At 46.9% G+C, this 25006-nt stretch overlaps 1 protein-coding gene across 6 annotated transcripts in view; it reads right to left on the bottom strand.

The window, feature by feature from the left end:
* DAXX (death domain associated protein) overlaps nucleotides 1–25006 on the bottom strand; it is a 343599-nt gene that overhangs the window by 42872 nt on the left and 275721 nt on the right. For 4 of the 6 annotated variants that reach the window (XM_086920614.1, XM_086920612.1, XM_086920615.1 and 1 more), the window contains exon 7: nucleotides 17724–17916. In XM_086920614.1, coding sequence (XP_086776740.1) covers nucleotides 17724–17916 — 193 coding nt within the window. Of the gene's footprint in view, nucleotides 1–16706; nucleotides 16728–17723; nucleotides 17917–25006 lie in introns of all 6 variants that reach the window. The other 2 variants (XM_086920609.1, XM_086920611.1) reach the window with 1 other exon arrangement.

Here is a 25006-nt window from a genome sequence, read left to right as displayed (position 1 = left end):
ACCACATCACAATAGTGTTGTCTGTCATGACCTGAATCGACTGACCGCGAAGGGAAGGAAGGAAAGCCTTTAGTGCCAAACGTATCGCCCGCAATTCCAGAAGGTTGATGTGAAACAACCTTTCCTCTGGAGACCAAAGACCTTTGACCTCCAGATCCCTCAGATGAGCACCCTAGAGTGGAGGCATCCGTGATCACTGTGGCCACCGGTGGAGGAGGCTGAAAGAGCTTTCCTTGAGACAGGCTGCTCTGCACATTCCACCAAGTGAGCTCCGCTGCTGCGTCTCTGGAGATTCTGACTGACTCCCTGAGATCTCCGTTGTGTTGATACCACTGCCTGAGGAGGCACCAATGTAGTGCCCTCATGTGCGAACGTGAATGACTGACCAACAGTATGCAGGAAGCGAACAGACCGAGTAGGCGAAGGATCTTCTGAACTGGAACAACCTCTCCATCGTGAAACAAAGGAATCATCTCCTGGAGGTCAAGAATCCTTTGTGGAGGTGGAAAAGCTCGTCACACAGTAGTATCCAGTAGCGCCCCTATGAACAGGTTGCGCTGAGAGGGCACCAGGTGAGATTTGGGCACATTTATTGAAAAGCCCATGTTGAACAACAGCTGAGCGGTTATTAGCAGATGATGAAGCAAAAACTCTGGCGACTCCGCTTTGAGCAGCCAGTCGTCCAGATAACAGAAAACTGGAATCCCTGACCTCCTGAGATGAGCTGCCACCACTGCCATCACCTTTGTGAAGACTCGAGGTGCAGAAGTAAGACCAAATGGAAGGACCGCAAACTGGTGGTGCTGCGATACTACCGTGAAACGGAGATACTTCCTGTGCGACTGCAGGATAGGGTTGTGAAAATACACATCCTGCAAATCGATCAACACCATCCAGTCCTCTTGCTGCAGCGCCAGGAGAACCTGAGCAAGGGTCAGCATCTTGAATTTCTCCTGGTTTAGGTCAAAATCCAAGACCCTGAGGTCCTGAATCGGATGTAACCTGCCATCCTTTTTGGGAATCCGGAAATACCAGGAGTAGCATACCTGGCCCCTTTCCTGCTCCGGGACCACCTCTATCGCACCTTTTTGCAATAAGGCAAGGACCTCCTTCTGGAGAAGAAGCAAATGATCTTCCGAACAGAAACCTTGGCAAGGAGGGTAATGAGGAGGTTATTCCCAAAAGGGAAGGGCGTACCCATTCTCTACAAGATTTAAAACCCAAAAGGTCCGAAGTGACAGATTTCCAATCCTGTAGAAAGTTGGACAGCCGACCACCCACAGGACCCACATGTTCCAGGATGGGGGATCTAGGGCTGCTTTCCTGCTTTACCAGGGGGAGTAGGGGAGGTAGAGGAGGAGGAGGAGGAGAGTTAACGGGCCAATCCACATTGGCAACCCCTATTTCTCCCTCTGTAGGATTTGTAAAGAGGGTTTTGCTGCTTTTGTTGCTGAGGCTGTCGTAGGCTATGAAAGGAAGACCTCCCAAATCCTCAATACTATCTGTATCCACTTTGAAACTGTTCTTCCTTCAACAGTCTCTGTGACTCTCCCCTTGAAAGAAACTTCGGTTGCAGCGTCGGCAGCGCCACGCGCAGCGCCGAAAGCTACGGAGCCGTCATCGATGGAGGGTCCGATACATGAACCAGCACCATACAAAGTCGAGAGAGTAGGCCACCAGATGGAGCCGGGGACTGTGTATACAGCGTTGAAAACCTCGGAGCCGGAAACTGCCATTAGGGCGCCGTCGGCATAAAAGGCACGAAGGGTGCCTTGGCATATTGTTGAGGCACGCCCAAATTGAAGGCCCGCTGACCCACGGGACCCGAAGGTGCTCCGGAGGGGAAGGCTGCCTTGGCAAACACGCCATACATACAATTTAAAAAACATGCGTAGGATCTGAACCCAGTTTAGGAAATGGGGGATACGGAGCAGAGTCAGAATCCACACGTTGGAACAGCCGGAGCCACAGGCGCAGTCTCGTGCACAGGAGAGGGTTCGTCCTGAGCCGGTAAGCCCTACCATTCTGGAGAGCCCCTCTGTGCTGGCAACCGTGCCAGGGTACCTTTGGGTGAAGGGGAATGTACCAGAGTCACCCGAAGAGATGGAGATGGCGATGGAGATACCAAGTCCTTTTGTCGACATCGAGGCGCCGGAGAAGGTGATCTCGAAGCCTTTCCCTTCGACGCAGAGAGCCATGCCTCCTCCTCCTCTTCTTCTTTTGATTCCTCAACTTCGAAGCATGCAAGGTTGACTACTTCGACCTTTTCCGACCCCTCTTCTCCGTTCTTGCCTTTGCCATGAAGAGCTAGGCCTCTCGTTCTTTCAAGGCCTTCGGGTTCATCTTGCCACAGCATGAACAGCCCTACACATCATGGTCCGACGATAAACACCACAAACAGCCCTCATGGGGGTCAGTGATGGACATATGCCCCCAAACTCTCTACAGGGCTTGAATCCGGACTTCCTCGAAGTCTCCATAGGAAAACCACAGTAGAAACCTGGAGAAATAAAGTAACTTAAAACCGTATAGAGAGTCCCAGAAATCCGTTAAGCGTCAACGGCGCAGAAAAAAGGGAACGGACGTCATCACACCGACGAGGCTCTCATATGGCTCAAGTGACGTCCTACAGAGTCACAAGCAGAGCCATGGCATTGTGATGACCTCATCAGCGTGGAGAGATAGAAAAAAGTTTCCACAGAATGCTGGTGCAGGGGATATTCAAAAGTTGAGGAATCCACAGGCAGATACTGTAGCCATCAGAAACTTCTTTTTCACCCTGCTTTCGGCTTTGTGCTCTAGTCTTGACACACACAAATCGCAGAGATGTCCAGCATTGCTGCATGGGTTTTCAATTCTACTTCAGCCCACGCTGAGGTCTCCAGGTCATTTCCAAGCAGCTGGAAGCTTTGGAGAGACTGTTTCAGGCCAGTAAACCCCCCCTTCACCCGTTTAATGCCACCATAGCCATTGGCTTGGTTAGTCGTAACACTGTCAGCACTGGTGACTGGGTACGATTTCCCAATCAGGTATTGCTCTGGAGAAACCAGTGTGTCTCTCACCATAGTGACACTGGCACCTGTATCTACTCTAGTCCTATTGATCCAGGGGTATTGCAAATACATCTTTATGTTGAGTGGCCACACAGCTAAAGTGGAAAAAGCAACTTCCCCCTTTCGGACTAGAAGTGCTTCAGTGTGCCACCTGATTTTCTGTGGGCACACTGTTGATCCCATCTGGAGACTGACTACACCAGGAGTAGGTGTAGGAGGACTAGGGGGCTTCTTGTTAGGACAAGTAGCATCTCCAGTTAAGTGTCCCTACTTCTTACAGTTTAAACACCAGGCCTTTTGGGAATCAAAGTTCTTCCCTTTGTACCTAACACTGGACTGGTAAGTGTTTTGGATCCACCCTCTGAGCAGGTTTTTGGGGGGCTTTAGAAGACTGAGGCTTTTTATCTTTGGGATTCACACACCCTTTCCCCAGGGAGGTTTTGTAACCCCTTTCTTTTGGTCACCCCCAGTGACTGTTTTTGTTACCCTAGTCTTGACCCAGTGGTCTGCCTTCTTTCCCAATTCTTGGGGAGAAATTAGACCTAGGTCAACCAAATGTTGATGTAACTTTTTGTGCAATTACTCAAAATATGTTCCTTCATAAACAAATTCTATAGTCCATTGAAATCATGCACATTATTTCCAGTTAACCAACCATCTAGTGTCTTAACTGACTAGTCTATGAAGTTAATCCAGGACTGAATTTAGATTTTGTGAGCCCCCCTGAATTATCTAATTCTATATTCCTCAGTTGTAAGCCAAATCCCCCAATCAGAGTATTCTTCATGATGTCATAAGACCCAGCATCTGCCCCTGTAAATGGAAAGGAGTCTGCCCCTGCAGTTACCACTGAACAGTTCCCAAACAAGTGCCACGCAGTGTGACTTCATCACCTTTCTCATTTCACAGGCCCTCTCAAAAGCTGTGAACCATTTCATGATGTCATCACCCTCCTCATATTTGGGGACAATCCCGTTGGGGATTTTGGGATCATAAGATTGCTCTCTGTCCTTATTTGGTATATTGCTACCACCATTGATGGGAGCTAAGCCCATCTCGGCTCTTTCTTTTTCCAGAGCCAAGAGTTTGGTCTCTAGATTTAATCTCTTGGTCAACCTCACTAAGAGGATGGTCTCCTAGTTGAGGCTGTCCTCAGAAGCACCCAACCCACCTGTTTGGGCCCTAGGTGCTGAGAGGTGTATTCTTGGAGTCAGGGTCACTAGGGCCATTTTCTCCCTAAAGAGGGGAGGGGGAGGGGGAGGGGAAGGGGGCTTTGCAAGGTATCCTCATCCCCTCCCTCTTCCGCCCCATCTCAGAGGTCTTTGCCATTCTCAGATGTATGGTCCTTTGCATACCCAGCCAACAGCTCCTGGAGCTTTTGTTTGGAGGGATGGGGCCCATGTTAATATGTTTAAGTTTACATAGTGACCGTAACTCCCTACATTTTAAGTGGCTATAAGGGGTGAGGTCGAGCTCCTCAACCTGGTTCTCTATGTTACTGTTATCTTCACTAACAGCTGGATTCTTGTTAAGAGACATTGTAAAAGAAAGCTTCTAAACCATCTTACCCCTAACCAAAGTGACCTTTTATTTTTCTAAAATTCTAAAGGGACTTAACAAAGGCACTAACAAGACTTTTATTGATTTGGAATTTCTAAAGACAATTTAGGAGTTCTGGCATGTGATCAGGTGTTGACCTAGTCAGTCCAACAAATGCAAAGTTGATTATCCCACCGCTGAGCCACCATTGTAGGAAGCTGACTTTGTTTATACTATACCAAAATGAGTTATAGCGTGCACAGATTCCAGTGGAACCCCAAAGGTAGGCAGAGGTAATAGATAGCACCTTACTCTCCATTTGTGTGGGCGAGCAGTAAGGCTTTATCAGAGGGTAGCGTTAAGCATTTGTTGTATACACTCAGGCAAGAAATGATGTCACACACTCAAAGACTGAACTCAGACCTATTTGTTTTTATCAAAAATATTATTTCGTTATTTTACTTCTAGAACCAAGCCAAGCCTGGTGCGGGTAAGTGAAATAATACCTAGCAAAATCTTATGCAGTGATTTACAGTTGAATACAGGTTCAAATGCACTTGGTTGATTTACAGGTAAGTTATCAGTTCGAAATTAAAATTTTGGTTACTTTACTGATTACTGTGCACGTTACTTACCTTTTAAGTTACTTTTGCTATTCAGTGTGATATGCCTAGATGTCACACTGAAACAAAGGTAAATAATTCAGTTTTTATTCTTTACACATATGCAGTTTTTCAATGTTTCATACAAACCAACTCCACACTTAAAAGAATTTTCAAGGAAAAGCAGTCAATGCAATCCGATGGGAGGAAATGAAGTTACTGGTGTACAGTTAAGTACTTGTTTGGGGGAGTTGGTAGCCTGGGGTTAGAACCAGGGTTCCCCCAGGGTTGAGGATGCACTCTCAGAACACCCTCAGCATCACTAGGGCGATCGGGTTCAGAGTGCTGAGGCCCAATGTAATCCAATGGGGGATAGGGGACCTACAGGTTGGGGGCTGCTCAAGAGCAGGCCACAAGGTTGTGGGAGCAAAGCTCCCAGTGTTAGGCTCAGGGCACAGGGGGATCCGTGTTAGCACACAATGTGTACCTGCAGCGGCACATGGGTGGCTGGGTGCAGGGTTCTGTTTTAGCGTAGAGTGCCCTGTTGATTTCAATGGGGATTCTTCGGTTGCAACAAACACTGCATGCTCAGGGACGAAGATCTTCTGGGTGTGACCACAGGTTGAGGAGGTAAGTTGGGATGCCTGGGGATGCTGGGACACACCGTCAGTTGGGCCACCAAGGTCGTGGGCTCTAGGGTGCAGGGGTGTCCTTAGGCGTCGGGTTTTCTTACCAGCTCCGGTCGCAGTCAGGGGGATGCTCCAGAAAGGGGCTGCAGGCGTAGACTGGAGATTCAAGGCAGGTCAGAGATCCCCAGATCTCAGGTCAGGATCAACGGGGAGACCTCCTTGTGGCGTTGGGCCATTCGAACTCGGGCTGTGAGCGTCAAGTGCAGAGTGGTGCCAACTCACGGATTTGGCCGGGGCCAGAGTCTGTGGATGTGCAAATCCGGTGCTCACGGGAGACAAAGTCTTGGTTTTGGAAGGCAAGGCAGTTCCTTTGGGTTCTTGAGGACTGCTGGCTGCAGTATACACCGGGAGAGCAGGTTTGAGGTGTGGGCAGGTTTGTGGGGCTGAGGCCAAGTCAGTGGGTGTCCTCTTCTTAGTTCAGCACGGCTTCTTCGGTCCTTCTGGTTGGTTCTTGTCGGAGGAGGCAAGGTTCAGGGTTGCTCCTAAATACTACATTTAGGGGCGTTACAGGTAAGTAAAGGTCAGGACCAATGGGTTCCGTCCTTGGGTAGACTCCCTATTATGCCACCCCCCAGTGGGAGAGGGGCATATGCCTCTCTGGTTGGCTAGGACCCCCCCATCTGCAAGATTGCGGGGACAGAGTTGTGCTGGTTGGCAAAGGTGGACACACCTCCCTTCCTCACTTGGTTTTCCTGCCTATTCTCCCTCCCAAAGTGGGGGTCAGCACCGGTGGGGCCCAGTTGCTGGCAGCCGCAAATGGCTAGGGTAGCTCACAAAGGCGGCAGCCTTTAAAGCTTCCCCTTCATGGACCCTGCTCATCCTGGGGGAGGAGGCTTGGTACCTTGTCCCAGGATGCGCATTGTTTAAGACCCCGAGAGAAGCAGGCTCCCAGCGCAGGGGTCCAGAAACATGACTGGCGGTGGCAGTTAGTGAGCAGCCACTCAGTCAGGACACTAGAGTTAGGTCGTTTTTCAGGGGGCATCTTTAAGATTCCTTCCGAGTGCTTGTGCCATGAAATCCCACACTGGCATCAGTGTGGGTTTAATGTGCTGAGAGTTTTGATACCAAACTTCCCAGTTTTCAGTAAAGCCATTATGGTGCTGTGGAGTTGGCAATGACAAACTCCCAGCACCATATACTCTTAATGGCATTACTGCACTTACAATGTCTAATAATTGGTTTAGACACTGTAGGGGTACATGTCTCAAGCACCTTCACCCTCACCACTGGTATAGTGCACCCAGCTATAAGGGTGGCTGAACAAAGGCCAGGGCAGTGGGTTGTAGGCATGGCACACAGGGATGTGTGCCATGTCAACTCTTCACTTTGTTGTGCATCAAAACACGCAGCCTGCAATGGCAGTGTGCGTGTGTAAAGGTTCGGGGCCTCTGAGGGTGGCACAATAAGTGTTGCAGCCCTTAAGAGACCTTCCCTGGCCACAGTGGCCTTGGTACCTATGGTACCATTTACAAGGGACTGACATGCGGCCAAAGAGTGCCAAATGGGTTTTGTATTAATGCAGTTTAGGGAAAGAACATAGGTCCTGGGTACCTAGTTGGCAAGAACTCAGGGCACACTCAGTCAAAGACCCAAATTTCTCAGAAACTCCTTAAAGCCCCTCCCAACTCGCAGAACGTTTCTTTCCAACACGGCCCTCCTGCTTCAAACCCCCAGAACAAGGAAAGTAAACTGGGGAGACAGACGCTTCAGTGTTGCAGCAGCAAGATTATGGAACTCCCTTCCTCTCATCATAAAATCTAGCCCCACATTGCTCACTTTCCGAAAGCAACTTAAGACTTGGTTGTTTTCTCAATGAGCCCTCAGCTTTTTAGACTCAGAACTTACTTGTCCTTAAGATACTGGTACTATACATAGCTCTTAGCGCCGAGGCCCCCACGGGTAATTGTAGCGCTTTAAAAGTCACATAAATAAATAAATAAATAAATCAACAGTTTGGCAAAAAGCAGGGGGGAACGTTGCAAAAAGAGGGCACTTTCTTACAGTGTTCCACTGCATCCAAGCTAAGTCTACGTCAAATACAGTGTTCCACTAGATCCCAGCTAAGTCTACGCTATATACAGTGTTCCATTGAATCCCAGCTAAGTCTACGCTAGATACAGTGTTCCGTTGCATTCCAGTTAAGTCTACTCTACATACAGTGTTCCATTGCATCCCAACTAAGTCTATGGCTATATACAGTGTTCTATTAGATCCCAGCTAAGTCTACGCTATATAGTGTTCCATTGCATCCCAGTTAAGTCAACGCTACATACTGAGTTCCATTGCATCCCAGTTAAGTCTACGCTACATACTGTGTTCCAGTGCATCCCAGTTAAGTCTACGCTATATACAGTGCTCCATTGCATCCCAGGTACGTCTACGCTACATACAATGTTCCACTAGATCCCAGCTAAGTCTACGCTATACACAGTGTTCCATTGCATTCCAGCTAGGTCTACGCTATATACAGTGTTCCACTAGATCCCAGCTAAGTCTACGCTATATACAGTGTTCCACTGCATCCCAGCTAGGTCCACAATACATACAGTGTTCCATTACATCCCAGCCAAGTCTACGCTATATGCAGTGTTCCACTGCATCCCAGCGAAGTCTACGCTATATATAGTGTTCCACTGCATCCCAGCGAAGTCTACGCTATATGCAGTATTCCACCAGATCCCAGCTAAGTCTACGCTACATACAGTGTTCCACTGCATCCCAGCGAAGTCACGCTATATACAGTGTTCCACTAGATCTCAGTTAAGTCTACGTTATATACAGTGTTCCACTGCATCCCAGCTAGGTCTATGCTATATACAGTGTTCCACTGCATCCCAGCGAAGTCTACGCTATATACAGTGTTCCACTAGATCTCAGTTAAGTCTACGTCATATACAGTGTTCTACTGCATCCCAGCTAGGTCTTCGTTATATACAGTGTTCCACTGCATCCCAGCTAGGTCTATGCTATATACAGTGTTCCACTGCATCCCACCTAGGTCTACGCTATATACAGTGTTCCACTAGATCCCAGCTAAGTCTACGCTATATACAGTGTTCCACTAGATCCCAGCTAAGTCTACGCTATGCACAGTGTTTCATTGCATTCCAGCTAAGTCTACGCTATATACAGTGTTCCACTAGATCCCAGCTAAGTCTACGCTATATACAGTGTTCCACTAGATCCCAGCTAAGTCTACGCTATATACAGTGTTCCACTAGATCCCAGCTAAGTCTACGCTATATACAGTGTTCCACTAGATCCCAGCTGTCTACACTATATACAGTGTTCCAGTGCATCCCAGCGAAGTCTACGTCATATACAGTGTTCCACAGCATCCCAGCTAATTCTACACTATACAGTGTTCCACTGCATCCCAGCGAAGTCTACGTCATATACAGTGTTCCACAGCATCCCAGCTAATTCTACACTATATACAGTGTTCCACTGCATTCCAGCTACGTCTACGCTATATACAGTGTTCCACTAGATCCCAGCTAAGTCTACGCTATATACAGTGTTCCACTAGATCCCAGCTGTCTACACTATATACAGTGTTCCAGTGCATCCCAGCGAAGTCTACGTCATATACAGTGTTCCACAGCATCCCAGCTAATTCTTCGCTATATACAGTGTTCCATTGCATCCCAGTTAAGTCTACGCTATATACAGTGTTCCACTAGATCCCAGCTAAGTCTACGCTATATACAGTGTTCCACTAGATCCCAGCTGTCTACACTATATACAGTGTTCCACTAGATCCCAGCTAAGTCTACGCTATATACAGTGTTCCACTAGATCCCAGCTGTCTACACTATATACAGTGTTCCAGTGCATCCCAGCGAAGTCTACGTCATATACAGTGTTCCACAGCATCCCAGCTAATTCTTCGCTATATACAGTGTTCCATTGCATCCCAGTTAAGTCTACGCTATATACAGTGTTCCACTAGATCCCAGCTAATTCTACACTATATACAGTGTTCCACTAGATCCCAGCTGTCTACACTATATACAGTGTTCCACTGCATCCCAGCGAAGTCTACGTCATATACAGTGTTCCACAGATTCCCAGCTAATTCTACACTATATACAGTGTTCCACAGCATCCCAGCTAAGTCTACGCTATATACAGTGTTCCACTAGATCCCAGCTAATTCTACGCTATATACAGTGTTCCATTGCATCCCAGTTAAGTCTACTCTATATACAGTGTTCCACTACATCCCAGCTGTCTACACTATATACAGTGTTCCACTGCATCCCAGCGAAGTCTACGTCATATACAGTGTACCACAGCATCCCAGCTAATTCTACGCTATATACAGTGTTCCATCGCATTCCAGCTAAGTCTACGTTATGTACAGTGCTCCATTGCATCCCAGGTACGTCTACTCTACATACATTGTTCTATTGCATCCCAGGTTCGTCTACTCTACATACATTGTTCAATTGCATCCCAGCTAAGTCTACGCTGTATACAGTGTTCCAGTGCATCCCAGCGAAGTCTACGTCATATACAGTGTTCCATGGCATCCCAGCTAATTATACACTATATAGTGTTCCACAGCATCCCAGCTAATTCTACGCTACGTACAGTGTTTCATTGCATTCCAGGCAAGTCTACCCTATATACAGTGTTCCACAGCATCCCAGTTAAGTCTACACTATATACAGTGTTCCACAGCATCCCAGCTAATTCTATGCTATATACAGTGTTCGACAGCATCCCAGTTACGTCTACACTATATACAGTGTTCCACAGCATCCCAGCTAATTCTACGCTATATACAGTGTTCCACAGCATCCCAGCTAATTCTACGCTATATACAGTGTTCCACTAGATCCCAGCAGTCTACACTATATACAGTGGAGAAGTGTGGCTCAGTGGTTAGAGGCGGCAGACCCGGAAGCTGAGAGCGGCCGTGGACCAGGGTTAGATTCCCGACGCGGCAGGGTCTCGGGCTCAAAAATTCCATGGACTCGATAATTCTCGCGCTGGTGCCTACTCAACTCACGGGGTCACACTCTGCGACTCTGGGCAATAGCTTGCTTAATCTCCACTACGGCCCCTCGCGGCGGGATGCCTGGCTTTCACCTTGTGGATACCCTGCCGGGGTATCTCACAGGGGAATACCAGGACGGGTTCCCTAAGCAAGCGCCCTGAGACCTTCGGGTGATTTGTGCGCTATATAAATCAAATACATTACATTACATTACATTGTTCCACTGCATCCCAGTGAAGTCTACGTCATATACAGTGTTCCACAGCATCCCAGCTAATTCTACACTATATACAGTGTTCCACAGCATCCCAGCTAATTCTACGCTATATACAGTGTTCCACTGCATCCCAGTTAAGTCTACAGTATATACAGTGTTCCACTGCATCCCAGCTAATTCTATGCTATATCCAGTGTTCCACTGCATCTAAGCTAAGTCTACGCTATGTACAGTGCTCCATTGCACCCCAGTTAAGTCTACGCTACATAGTGTTTCATTGCATCCCAGTTAAGTCTACGCTATATACAGTGTTCCACTAGATCCCAGCTCATTCTACGCTATATAGAGTGTTCTACTAGATTCCAGTTAAGACTACGCTATATACAGTGTTCCACTGCATCCCAGCTGAGTCCACAATACAGTGTTCCATTGCATCTCAGCTAAGTCCATGCTACGTAGTATTTGTAGGAAAGTGGGTTTCTGTTGCAGTAACCCCCCCCTACTTTTTTGCCAGACTACTGATGCACCTTTTCTTGGTGTCCCCTAGGGTCCCTGCGTATCAGGTTCCCATGGCCTGTGTTCTTTCCCCAAAACTAACCCAATTGACATCTCTGGCCACATGCCAGCCCCTGGTGAATGGTACCACAGGTACCCAGGGCATTGTGTCCAGAGAAGGCCCTTAGGGCTGCAGCACTTCTTGTGCCACCCTTAGAGGCCCTGCACCCTGACACTCACACACTGCCTTTGCAGGCTGTGTATCTTTGTGCAGAACAAAGTGAAGAGTCGACATGGGACACATCCCTGTGTGCCATGCCCATAAACCACTGCCATGGCATACATCAGTCACCCCTCTAGCTGGGTGCCCTATGCCAGTGGTGCGGGTACAGGTGCATGAGCCCTGTACCCCTTCAGTGCCCAAATCCATTCCTGGGCCCTGTAAGTGCAGTGCTGCCATTAAGAGTATATGGTGCTGGGTTCAGCAACTCAAACATCATTGCCCCCATTTCGACCAATATCATCAATTCCTCCTTTGCCACTGGTTGTGTCCCAACATCCCTTCAACTAGGTCAAATCTCCCCCATCCTCAAAAACCCCACCGCTGACCCCAACTACTTTAACAATCTGCGCCCTATCTCTAACCTCTCCTTCCTTTCCAAAGCCCTTGAAAAATGTGTCCTGTCCCAATTAGACAACCAGATCATCTCCTTCAATCTCCTTGACGTTTTCCAATCTGGGTTTAGAAAAGGATGCAGCACTGAAACTGCTATGCTCAGTATTACTGATGATATTCATCGCTCTCTCTACAAAGGCGAATCCACCCTCCTTATCCTCCTCGACCTCTCTGCTGCCTTTGATACTGTCCACCATCCCACCCTTCTTTATACTCTCAAAGACCGCTTTGGGTTTGAGGGCATTGTTCACCAATGGTTCACCTCATATCTTCAAAATAGATCTGAACAAGCTAAACTCATTCTCAAACAAGCGAATATCAGTTACCACCTCTATGCTGTCGACACGCAAATATATTACAAGATTAAGTCCCACCATGACATCCTTCACCTCAATGAAACTCTGAACAAAGTCCAAGCCTGGTTCCATCTTAATCATCTCAAACTGAATCCTAAAAACACTGAAATCATCCTTTTCACCCCCCAAAACAGTCCTTTGCCTATCCAGCTCTGGGTCAATTATATCAAAGCACTCAACTGCTCCCTCTCCATCTCCAACTCTATCAAATACCTGGGCATCAGCATTGATCAGAATCTTACTCTCATCCCCCACATTAAAAATGCAGCTAAAGGAGCTCTCTTCACCCTTCTCCACCTTAAATGAATTAAACCTTTTATTCCTGCTGATTTCAAAATCGTTGTCCAATCTCTTGTACTTTCCAGAATGGACTATGGTAACGCTACCCTTGTAGGCACCCCTAAAGTCCACCTTGCCCCGATTAAATCAGTTCTTAACCTGGCGGCCAGGCTTATCTCTGACTAAGTGATTTGATCAATCAATGAATCAATCAAAGCATTTATATAGCGCACTACTCACCCAGAGGGTCACAAGGCGCTTGGGGAGGGGGGGTCCGCTACTGCTCGAACAGCCAGGTCTTGAGCTGCTTCCTGAAGGCGAGGTGGTCTTGGGTCAGGCAGAGGTGTGTCGGGAGGGAGTTCCAGGTCTTGGCGGCCAGGTAGAAGGACCTTCCCCCTCTGGTGGCTCTTTGGAAGCGGGGGACGGCGGCGAGGGCGTGGCCGGACAATCGAAGCTGGCGTGTGGGAGCGTAGAAGTTGAGTCGGCTGTTGAGGTATCCTGGGCCTTGGTTGTGTAGGGCTTTGTGGGTGAGGAGGCGGAAGGTGATTCTCTTGTTGACTGGGAGCCAGTGCAGGTCTCTCAGGTGTCCGGAGATGTGGCTGCGACGGGGGATGTCCAGGATGAGTCGTGCTGAGGCGTTCTGGATCCGCTGGAGTCTCTTCTGGAGTTTGGCGGTGGTACCGGCGTAGAGGGAGTTGCCGTAGTCGAGATGGCTGGTGACGAGGGCCTGGGTCACCGTCTTCCTGGTCTCGGTGGGGATCCACCGGAAGATCTTACGTAGCATGCGCAGGATGTTGAAGCACGACGAGGAGACGGCGTTGACATGCCTGGTCATGGAGAGGGAGGAGTCTAGGATGAAGCCCAGGTTGCGTGTGTGGTCTGTTGGTTTGGGTGCGCTGCCCAGGGCGGGGGGCCACCAGGAGTCGTCCCAGGCGGAGGGTGAAGAACCCAGGATGAGGACTTCCGTTTTGTCAGAGTTCAGTTTCAGGCGGCTGTTCATCATCCACTTGGCTACGTCTGTCATCCCTTCGTGAAGGTTGGCTCTGGCGGTGGCGGGTCTTTGGTGAGGGAGAGGATCAGCTGGGTGTCGTCGGCGTAGGAGATGATGTTGAGGTTGTGTTGGCGTGCGATGGCTGCGAGGGGGCTCATGTAGACATTGAAGAGGGTTGGGCTAAGCGAGGAGCCCTGAGGAACGCCGCAGATGACTTCGGTGGCTTCTGATATGAACGGGGGGGAGGCGGACTCTGTGTCCTTCCGCCGAGGAAGGAGATGATCCATTCTAGTGCCTTCTCCTGGATTCCGACGTTGCTGAGGCGCTGCACTAGGGAACGGTGGCAGACAGTGTCGAAAGCCGCGGAGAGGTCTAGGAGGATGAGAGCCGCTGTTTCTCCGTTGTCGAGCAGGGCTCGGATGTCATCGGTGGCTGCGATCAGGGCGGTCTCGGTGCTGTGGTTGGCCCGGAAGCCAGACTGCGAGAGGTCGAGGGATCAGTTTGTTTCAAAAACCTCAAGTGGCTCCCAATTGAAGGTAGATCCACCTTCAAGATGGCTTGTATCACTCACAGAGCCCTTCGCCTAAACACCCCCTCCTACCTCTCTGACAAACTACAAAAAGCTGGCTGTTCCAGGTCCTTGAGAAGCACCAACGCCCTTGTCCTCATCCCCCCGAGACTCAAATGTAAGAAGACCCAATCACGTGCATTCTCTGGTAATGCCCCTACGATTTGGAACTCTCTCCCCAAAGATCTTCGCTGCAACCCCTATTACCCTTTTTTTCTTCAAAAAAGACTCTCAGTACTTCTTTTCCACAAATATTGGGGTACCTAACATAGCTATAATGACACTGTCCTTATTTTTACTCTCCGCTAACCTTCACCTCTTTCTTCCTTTTCCTATCTTCGCTCCCCCTCTCCCTCTTCCCATTCTCACTTTTTTTTTTCAACCTTCCTTGTCTCCCTTATCTACCTCCTAGTTACTTTCTTTCCTCCTTTCCCTTGTCTAACTGAATTTGCCTTTCCCTATGTTCGTTTTATCTCACAATGTAATTTTGTTTTCAATGTGTTACCTATCTGTAAAGTGCTCTGATACTCTTGGGTCCAGTAGCGCTATATAAAACCTTTTTAAATAAATAAAAATAAATAAATTACGAACTCCACAGCACCTTAATGGCTACACTGAAGACTGGGGAGTTTGGTATCAAAGTTCTCAGCACATTAAACCCACACTGATGCCAGTGTGGGATTTAATTTAAAATGCACAACAGAAGGCATCTTAGAGATACCCCCTGAAACCCGACCAACTTCAGGCCCCCGAGAGCTTGCTGCTCTGGGGGACCCGAAACAATGCACATCCTGGGACGAGGTGCCAAGCCTCCTCCCCCAGGATGGGCAGGGTTCACGAAGGAGAAGCTTCAAAGGCATGCCGCCTTTGTGAGCCTCTCCAGACCACTTGCTGCTTTCAGCAACTGGTCCCCACTGGTTCTACCCCCCACATTGGGCGGGAGAACCGGCGGGAAAAACAAGTGAGGAAGAGAGGTGTGCCCACCTCTGCCAACTCCACCCTTAAGTTGGGGGGGAGGAGAGGTGAAGCACAACCTCTAGTCCCCGCTATCTTGATTGGGGAACCCAGCCAAACAGGGACAGGCTCCGTGTTTGAACTGCAGCTTCTGGTGCCAGACAGAAACCGCAAATCCAGCCCTCTCTACACCCGCTGAGCCCGGTCCGAGTAGGAGTGGGAAACAATGCGAGGTCACCCAGGCGATCCTGACCCGAGATCCGGTGACTCTTGACCTGCCTTAAGCCTCCAGACGACACCTGCAGCCTCAATCCAGAGGACCCCCTACCGCAATCAGAGCCAGCAAGACAATCCAACGTCCCAAGGCACCCCTGCACCCGACGCCCCACGGCCTTGTGTGCCCAACCCAGTGGTGCCTAACCAACTCACTACATCCCTACTTACCCCTCAAAGTGGTGGTCGCTCCTGGAAGATCCTCATCCCGAGCCTGCAGTGTTTCTTTGTCCCGGAGAATCTCCATTGAAATCAACAGGGCACCCGACCTCAAAACAGCACCCTGCACCCGGCCGCCCTAGTGCCGCTGAGGGTGCCACTTTTGTGCTAACTTGGTCCCCAACTTGCCCTGAGCTCAACCCTAGTATAACATTAGGCCTCAACACTCTGCACCCAGCTGCCCGAGTGCCGCTGAGGGTGCAACAACAGTGCATCACTGACCCCAGGAGACCCCTGCGTCTAACCCCAGGACCCTAACTCCAAAGACTGATTATCTACCTTGAAAACGATAACCTCTTTTTCCTCAGAATAACAGTGACATTTTCTCTCAAAAAGTTTGTGTTGACTTTTGAAAACTAAGAATATTCCTTAAAAATCAGCCGAATAAGCAAAACGCATTTTCTCAACTGTTTTCAGGAAATAACCCAGTGCAGAATCTAGGTATCCTGCACTGAGTAAGAAAAGTATTGTTAAAGTAACCTACTTGCTAAGTGAATTTCCTCCCATAGGATAACATTGGTGATTCTATGTGAAAAAGTTTCTAAGTGTCAACTTTTGAAATACAATAATATTCTTTAAAAATCGTACCTCTAACTAAAACGCATTTACTCAACTGTTTTCAGGAAATGTCCGAATGCTGAATCTAGGATCCAGCACAGTGTAGCAAAAGTAATATGAAAAGTAATTAAGTGCGTATTTAAACTGTAACCAAAATCAGTACAGGTTATACTGCAATTTTGAACTGTGTTCACACAAGTAATTTACTACTGCAATGCATTTTTATGCTTACCTGTGCCAGGCTTGCTTGGTTCTAGAAATAAACAACAGTATATTTTTTATACACATAAAAAATTGGCCTAGAGTTCAGTTTTTGAGTTTGTGAATTAATTTTCTGACTGTGTGTGTACATCAAATGCTTAACACGGTCCTCTGATACTGCCTTACTGCTCGACCAAGCTACCACTTTAGAGAGTAAGGTTCTATCAAACTTTAACCTCTGCCAAACCTCTTGAGACCCTTGGACTCTATACACACTGAACCTCACTTTGGTGCAGTATATATAGAGCCAGTTTCTTACAGTGTTCCACTGCATCCCAGCTAAGTCCACAACACATACAGTGCTCCATTACATCCCAGACCATTGCATCTCAGCTAAGTCCACAATGCAGTTTTCCACTGCACCTCTGCTAAGACTACGCTATATAAACTGTTCCATTACATCCCAGCTAAGTCTACGCTATGTAAGGTGCTTTATTGCAACCCAGCTAGGTCTATGCTATATACAGTGTTCCACTGCATCCCAGCTAAGTCCACAATCCATACAGTGTTCCACTGTATCCCAACTAAGTCCACAATATATACATTGCTCCATTACATCCCAGCTAAGTCTACGCTATATACAGTGTTTCACTGCATCCCAGCTAGGTCCACGATACAAAGTGTTCAACTGCATCTCTGCTAAGACTACGCTATATAAACTGTTCCATTACATCCCAGTTAAGTCTACGCTATGTAAGGTGCTTTATTGCAACCCAGCTAGGTCTATGCTATATACAGTGTTCCACTGCATCCCAGCTAAGTCCACAATACATAGTGTTCCACTGCATCCCACCAAAGTCTACGCTATATACAGTGTTAAATTACATCCCAGCTAAGTCTACGCTATATACTGTGTTCAATTACATCCCAGCTAAGTCTACGCTATATACAGTGGTCCACTGAATCCGGGCTAAATCCACTCTACATACATTCAGTATCATTCCCGGCACAAAAAAAAAAAGAAGGCGTTCTGCACAAACTCACTCACCTTTGTGCTTTTATGTTGCTGTCTAGAGCTGAACGGGGAGCTGTTCACAAGGGTTAGAAAGGCAGAGTCTTGCGTGGAATCAACCAGAGGACCAGGGCTGTCTGGAGTGACACAGGTGACATGGAGGTCCAAAGAGATATTTCCTTCATCATTGTCAGAGTCAGAATTGATGCTTTGCACCTCCACAACGTTGCTATAAAGTGATGCAGAAATGAGAAGATACTTTTTAAAGACTACACAAACAAAACCAGTGCATGAATCAGTAACAGGACGCCACTCAGTACTTTTCACCCATGCGACAGTGTCTCAGGAATTTTACATGTTTTCACAACATTCTTCAATCTGGTATCTTTTGAAAGTTCAATATACAGCTAATGTACATTTGACTTTTTGGAGGAAGCCCAAAATCTTTCACAGAAATCTAAGTTTCTCTCAAAGGCTTTTCTGAGTAAGGGTCCATGATTAAGCCATGCCTGGTAAGCAAGGCTCCCTTTTGGGGTCTATCACGAGAGATGGGGAAGATGAAAACAGTGGGCAGGATCGGATCATGGGAGAGTTGCATACTTGAATATGAATAATTTAAATGCAGGAGAACATTCATAAGATATTCGTCTAGTACTTTCTACCCCTTGCAAGGCCCAACAAAACATTTGAGAGTGGCAAGTAAGAACCAAAATCTGTATTCCCCAACCTAGCTAGGTTATATCATGGAACACTCCCATGTTGACAATGATGGCATGATACGTGCTGCAGCAATGCACTGGTATGCTTCCTTCTTTTCTTCCATAATTATTGCAAGTCATATGCCATTGCTGCGGGTCATGCAATGCCAGAAAGGGTATTAAGACCTTCCCCACAGCTCTCCCTCAGGCACCTTCAGATGTTTTTTTATCTAGATGTCAAGGTATGCTAATCATTCATATGTCATAGTTATCATGTGTATGTTTTAAGGATGAGTGGAGGCATACCCCTCTGTTCATGTGAATGCCAACACAGCTACTCAGATCTTATCCCTCGGATTGGAGTATCATGGCATGCTGAAAGTGCCAGAAGAATGGACTGGGTGGAAGCATTTTACAGGCATTTTTCAAGGCTCTCGGAATGAACCAGCATTGCAAATCTACATATCATCCAGAATCAGTGGATATGAAAGCAGGACCTCCCAAAACGATAGGACCAGCAAAGTAGAAATAAATCCAAGTTTATTAACAGTAAACAGAAAATCCATGCAGTCCAGTCTTCAGATGCCATCAACTCCTAAACAGTTGAATGATAACGTTCTGAACTAACAGGCAGGCAGGAGACAGGAATGGCCATTTATAAAATAACATTGGATCACTGCAACAATTGAAGGAGAAATTTCACATAAATAAATACACCACCAATACCCAAATGTTACAGTGGACACAGTAGATAAGCACAATGGTACCCTCAAGAACAAGATAGCGAAGATATCATCAGAAACTCAACTGAAATAGACTGATGTCCTGCCACTAGCATTATGGACCCTCTGCGCAATTCATTTGCGGAAAACAAAATTGAGCCCATGTAAAATAGTCATGAGATGACATATAATGCTGCTCTCAAACACCCCCAAGTGCTAAGTTGGATTTACAGTTGAATGATGACTAAGCATTGCAGAAAGCATCCACAATAGGTCTATAGTTTCTGTTCTCAGGTTCAATTAATCTCACCCGAGTGTCTGACAGAGAACCCCCAACCTGCTGAGTGAGTGTACATGCTGCCTCGGAAACTACCAAGTCCTGCACATCACCATTACAGCCGTTCAATATAGTGATGTAGATCAACTAATCTCACTACAATTTAGTGGCTCCTCCTAGGGACTACAGCTTTCCTCCTTCTTGACCTGCCAGTGGATACGGATTTCCTGCCAGAACAGTTTCTGTTGCTATCCTGCCATCTGTGATTAGAATACTTCTTGTCCACCTTCACTGCCTGCTCCACCACTACCACGCAATGCTGCCCCTGTTGCCTTGCATTGTTTTTTTGGAAGAGAGTTTTATATAGCGTGAACTAGACCCAAAGGTATCAGAGCGCTTTACATGAGCACCAGTTGCGTTACAGAAAGACACATACATTGTTTTTGTTTTGTTAGTCACTGGGAGATTAAGTGATTTGCCCAGAATCACAGGATGTGGAGTTCCTGCCGTGACTCTAACCCGGTTCCCCAACTTCAAGGTCGACCGCTAGGCCACAACCTCTTACCAACTCCACCCAAGGTAACCCCCCCACCTCCCCCCCCCTGTGGGTCTGGCTTGTTATATTTGCCACTGCCTTCAGGCTCTGGTTAGTGGTGGCATACAATTTTCTGCAGAATGGGGAATCAATTCAAAGCCTAATTGTGCTAAACCTGTCCTTACATGGAGGCCCTGCTCTGCCTATGGGAACAATTCCTATATGCTGTTACTGGAACATTATAAACTATTAATCTGTTTTCTTGAAAGAATTGCATGCCGTTTTGCCTGATCATGTAGGGGGTAGCTTCTCTTTCAATGTGTGGCAGTCAGTTACAACTGTACTTGCCTTAATCTCTTTCTCTATGGGCAGAGACTGCAAGAGAGTGCCGTTATATCACCCTCTTTGGATCAGGGCTCTGATAAGGTTACCAACCCTTTTAACAGAAACATGCCAGATGGCATTCATCTTGCAAACCCCGAGCTAGGGTATATCTGTGAGCGCCATAAAGCAAATGTCAACAGAGTTTTTGTTGGAAATAATAAATGTAACATTGAGATCGAGAATATTCCTATCAAACTACCTCCTCATGAATTTGGACTTCCCGATGGACTGTTGATGTACAAGCGCATTCAGCAACAGTGGTATGCATCATTCATTTATGGATTCCAAGACTTACCATGCTATCCTTAGTTTTGACATGGAACGATACTCCAGCTATGAGACACTTTGGTGATGAATTTTTGCAGAGGAGGCGGGCGCCTCAAATACTACTAGATTCTTTTCTGCTTTAAATACAAAGTATGATATAACTGTTGCTTTAGATGAAGTGAAAAGAAATGCAGAGATCATGGAAAAGGTTGCTAACTCCACCGAATTAGCTTTGGGATTTGCTTTAGGGTTAATCAGACACCCATGTGGATAATCAGTCTCAGGGTTAAAGGGTGTATTCAATACTAGATTGATAAAATACACGGATGCTCTAACAAGAATTGCGTTCGTGAAGCGGTTAAGAAAAAACCTTCTACGTTGTGATGATGGTTTGAATAGAGAGCCACTACCCACAACACCCTGTCGCCCAAGTGTTAAAAGGAAATACTTCTTATTGCCTGGTTATCCCCCAAACTTTTCGAATGCTGCTGCTGGGTTTTTGACTCAGTCCACTGAAGCCTGCTAACCAGACCTCAGTGCCAGTGAGACCTACTTTGAGTGGACATTTTTATAGCAGTCATCAGGAATAAGAGTTGGTTTTTTTCACCTTTTTTCAAGCCATCATTTTATGATGCTATTTATTGGCATCATCCTACGTTTTCGTAAAAATATTTGTAATGTTTTGTACATTTTTCCCCAATTATATAGTTTATGTAGCTCAGACCTGCTCATGGAGGGCAGTGTAGGCAAATTATGCTAAACTAACATCATGTGAGCGAGGCAGCACCTTTCTGGGCCCAAAAAGTTAGATAATTCCTCACCTATACATCATATCACCATGTAAATAAAAAAAATCCCACTATGGGCATGTTTTATCAGCTTTTCATCGTGAAAGAAAATGTGCTCTGCTGAACACTTAAAGGTTATAGTTGTTTGTGGCTAGGCTGCTACCAGAGGTTAGGCCTGGGAGCGGACTCCACAAAAACCTACCAGGGGTTGGGAGGAAGGGGAAAATGGACAGGCCTGTTAGTCAGGAAACAGTAACCTACAATCAGCTGGCAATCTAAAGACAGACAAGAAAACTACATTTCCAATTTCCAATTTAAAACATTTATAGAGCGCAGCGTGCACCGTACGGTTTCTTGGCGCTAGTAGAGAGTTAGGCAACTGAGTCAAAGAAATAAAAACCTGTCGTAGAGGAGAAGGGAAGTTACATGGGGAAGGCCTGTTTGAAAAGAAACGTTTTAAGGTCTTTACGGAAAGAAAGATAATGAGTGGCAGAGCGAAGGTGATCGGGGAGGGAATTCCAGAAGGTGGGCGCTAAGGTAGAAAAGGTGGTTCCACTCCACTTTTTCCGTTTGAAACGCGGGATTTGAAGGAGAGACTTGGAGGAAGAACGAAGCTCTCTAGTGGGGACGTAATCTTTTATTAGCGAGGAAATGAAGGCGGGGGCAGTGCCTAGACGAGCCTGGAAGACCATGCAGCCGATCTTGAACAGGGAACGTTCCTTAACAGGAAGCCAGTGAAGCTCCCTGAGGAGGGGTGTGGAGTGATGATAGCGTGGAAGACCATAGACCAACCGGGCCGCCTGGTTCTGGACCATCTGAAGCCTCCGCAGGCTGTATGCTGGGATGCCGTTGTAAAGGGCATTGGCATAGTCCAGCCGTGATATCACCAGTGCGGCCATGATCAATTTAAGTGCCTGGGGAGAAAAGAAACGGTAGACAGTGCTGATGGTTCGGAGGGTGAGGAAACAAGAGGAGACTACCGAGCTAATTTGTGAATGGAGGATGAGCTGGTTGTTCATTTTAACACCCAGTGTTTTGACCGTGGTTGAAGGAGTGGGGGAGGGGCCAAGAGTGGGGGGCCAGAAGAGAGAGTTCCAGGGACTTGGAAAATAAATCATCTGAAGCAGTAAATACGAAACTTAAAACCTGAATCTGGCCATGAAAGAGCCTCATTACCTAAATCAAGAGAGGGAGCGTCCAACGGGACACAGTGAGTGGATTCAATCTCCCCTTACTATAATTATAACTATATGCCACAAGGTATAAAGTGAAACCCAATGGACGGTCTTAATGGAGATGTGGTTCCTACTTTGGTGGGAAGCACATTGTGTTTTTAAAATACCCCTCACACACCAAAAGGGCCCTTCATCATAGGGGTCTTCACACCCCTCTACGGGCGCGGCGTGCTACTAACCACTGAATACGCGAGAGCACTTGATGTGACCTCTATGTGTAGTGTGTGAGAGAGGGTGGGTGTGAGTGGTAGGGTCAGAGGTAAATAGTGAGTGAACGTTAAAAAATACCTGGCAGGTAGGACTAGAAATAATTTTAATAAACCTCCTGCTGGTATTGTTAAAAGACGTGAGGCGGAGGTTTTAAATGTATTAATGTACAAAAAGCCTCCTAAGTGTCTGTGTCAACATGTTTCGAAGTTGGATACTTCTTCATCAGGACGGGTACACAGATCCCTACCCTGCTCACAATCAGACAGTGAAATAATGCCACAACATAAGGAATGCTATGTTTATGTATTACTTGTGAAATGCCTAATCAGCTCAGTATGATATGGTGACAAGATAATATCTTTATCTTCTTCTGAAAAGACAAGGCATAAAAAGGAACATTTAGCTGGATCGGCTGATTCCAGACGAGTCTGCCATGACCTTTAATATGTGAAACATACATTGATCATACAACCTAGAGAGGGCTAAAAATAGTGTAAGTGCAATAATCTAGAAAAAACACTGACTTAGACATGGCACACACATTAAATCACATACACCACACACACATTTATGGTAATTGTGGTCCAGCAGTGTGTCTTCGTTTTCAGTATAGTAAGGAAACAGACGTAAACAGGCAGAAAGCAAAATTCATACTTACAATCCAGTGTCTTCATGGAGAAAAACGTAGGGGACCCTGTGCTTAATCGAGCCCTCTGTATGGGAAAAGTTTTATGGTATTGAGAACAAAGTTGCGCCACCATATAGTAAAAGAAAGAAAGGCTAGACTCCTAGCTTGGACTCGGCTATGCCGTACTCCCATATGGGAGGCTACTACTTCACCCGACCGTGTCCTCCATGGCTTGTGAGAGGAGCGGGAGGAGGAGGTCGTTAAATACAGCCCTTAATTGGATAATTGGCTATAGTAAACACAAGAGGCAGCATGTCCCTGTATGCAGGCTGAGACAGAGAACCGATAGAGGATCGTAAGCGGTAGAAAACTAGACCGCGAGGCTTAGTGTGTGTTCCGGCGGAAACGTCCCGGGTTATGCTCAGCCCTGATTAGGCTCTGGCTTTATAATTAATAGACGTGCATGCGCGGGTCCGTAAAACGTAAACAGGAGTCTTTACCAGGCCGTTGCTATACAGTGTTGTAGAGTAAGGTACAAACGGTCGCCATTGTTAAAGAGGGTGTAAAACTAATCATCATAGCCACACATTAGTGGTTTTATAGCAAATCGGGGTTAGTCGCAGTTAGGCTAAAAATAGAATAATAGAGAATGGAGTATCTCAGGTGAAATCTAATGACAAAAATAACAAATGACCATTGAATAATGAAATGAGTAAAGGCACAACTCAGTGGTAGTATTTGCACAAAAGGGATGAGGTCTAAATGAGCAAAGTGCCCACTACTCAATAGATACAAAAGGGGATGATGGACGGAGCGTTTGAGCAAATCAAACACTCAACCTCGGTCAACTGATTTGGGTTTAATCCATTACCATTCTTTAGCTCACTCAGCCACCCCAGTTCAGACATGGCCATATGCAAATCAGTGAGTCCCTTGCTCACTTAGCCACTGGATTCAAGATAGCCTGGCTGATGAGGATTATGAATCCGAATCCGGTCCCAGGATGCTTGTTTCCGGTCCAGGGAAGACATAGCTTGGCAGTTCGGGCTGGACTGTTCCCATGAGGCACAGGGTCAGTAATTCGATTGGTAGTGTGGCATCTGGTGGAGTGAAAGTTGATTTAGGTCTAAGACCTGTATCTGAGGTGGCAAGGGCGGTTGTCTCCTTACCCTTGAAATAGGCCTTTAGTTTCAATTTTCTGATAAATTCTTGCATTTCTGCATGGATCTTAAATTTATCCAACCTGTTGGTAGGTACAAACCCCAAACCCTTTTAGGATTTTTCTCTGGGTTGCCATGAGTTCATGGGTGGTGATGTTCACCACTAGGCGTCCCTCTTGCTGGTGGATAGCTGGTTGCTGGGTGAGCCAGTCATGCTCCGTATCGACATTCGGGGTCCTCTTGTGCATTTGTGGTCCAGTGCACGTTGTTGCCTCTCCTGTTCCTCCCCCATCTGGGTCCGGGCTGTGATCCTAAAATAGGCGGTGGTGCATGGTAATTCGGTTCATATGCTGGTGCCCATTGTGGGTATGCGCCACCCATCGGTGGAGGTCCATATGGGTATGGCTGGTATATC

This window comes from Lissotriton vulgaris, chromosome 5 (genome assembly GCF_964263255.1).
Source record: "Lissotriton vulgaris chromosome 5, aLisVul1.2, whole genome shotgun sequence".
NCBI lineage: Eukaryota > Metazoa > Chordata > Amphibia > Caudata > Salamandridae > Lissotriton > Lissotriton vulgaris.
This window is presented reverse-complemented; position numbering and strand designations above follow the sequence as displayed.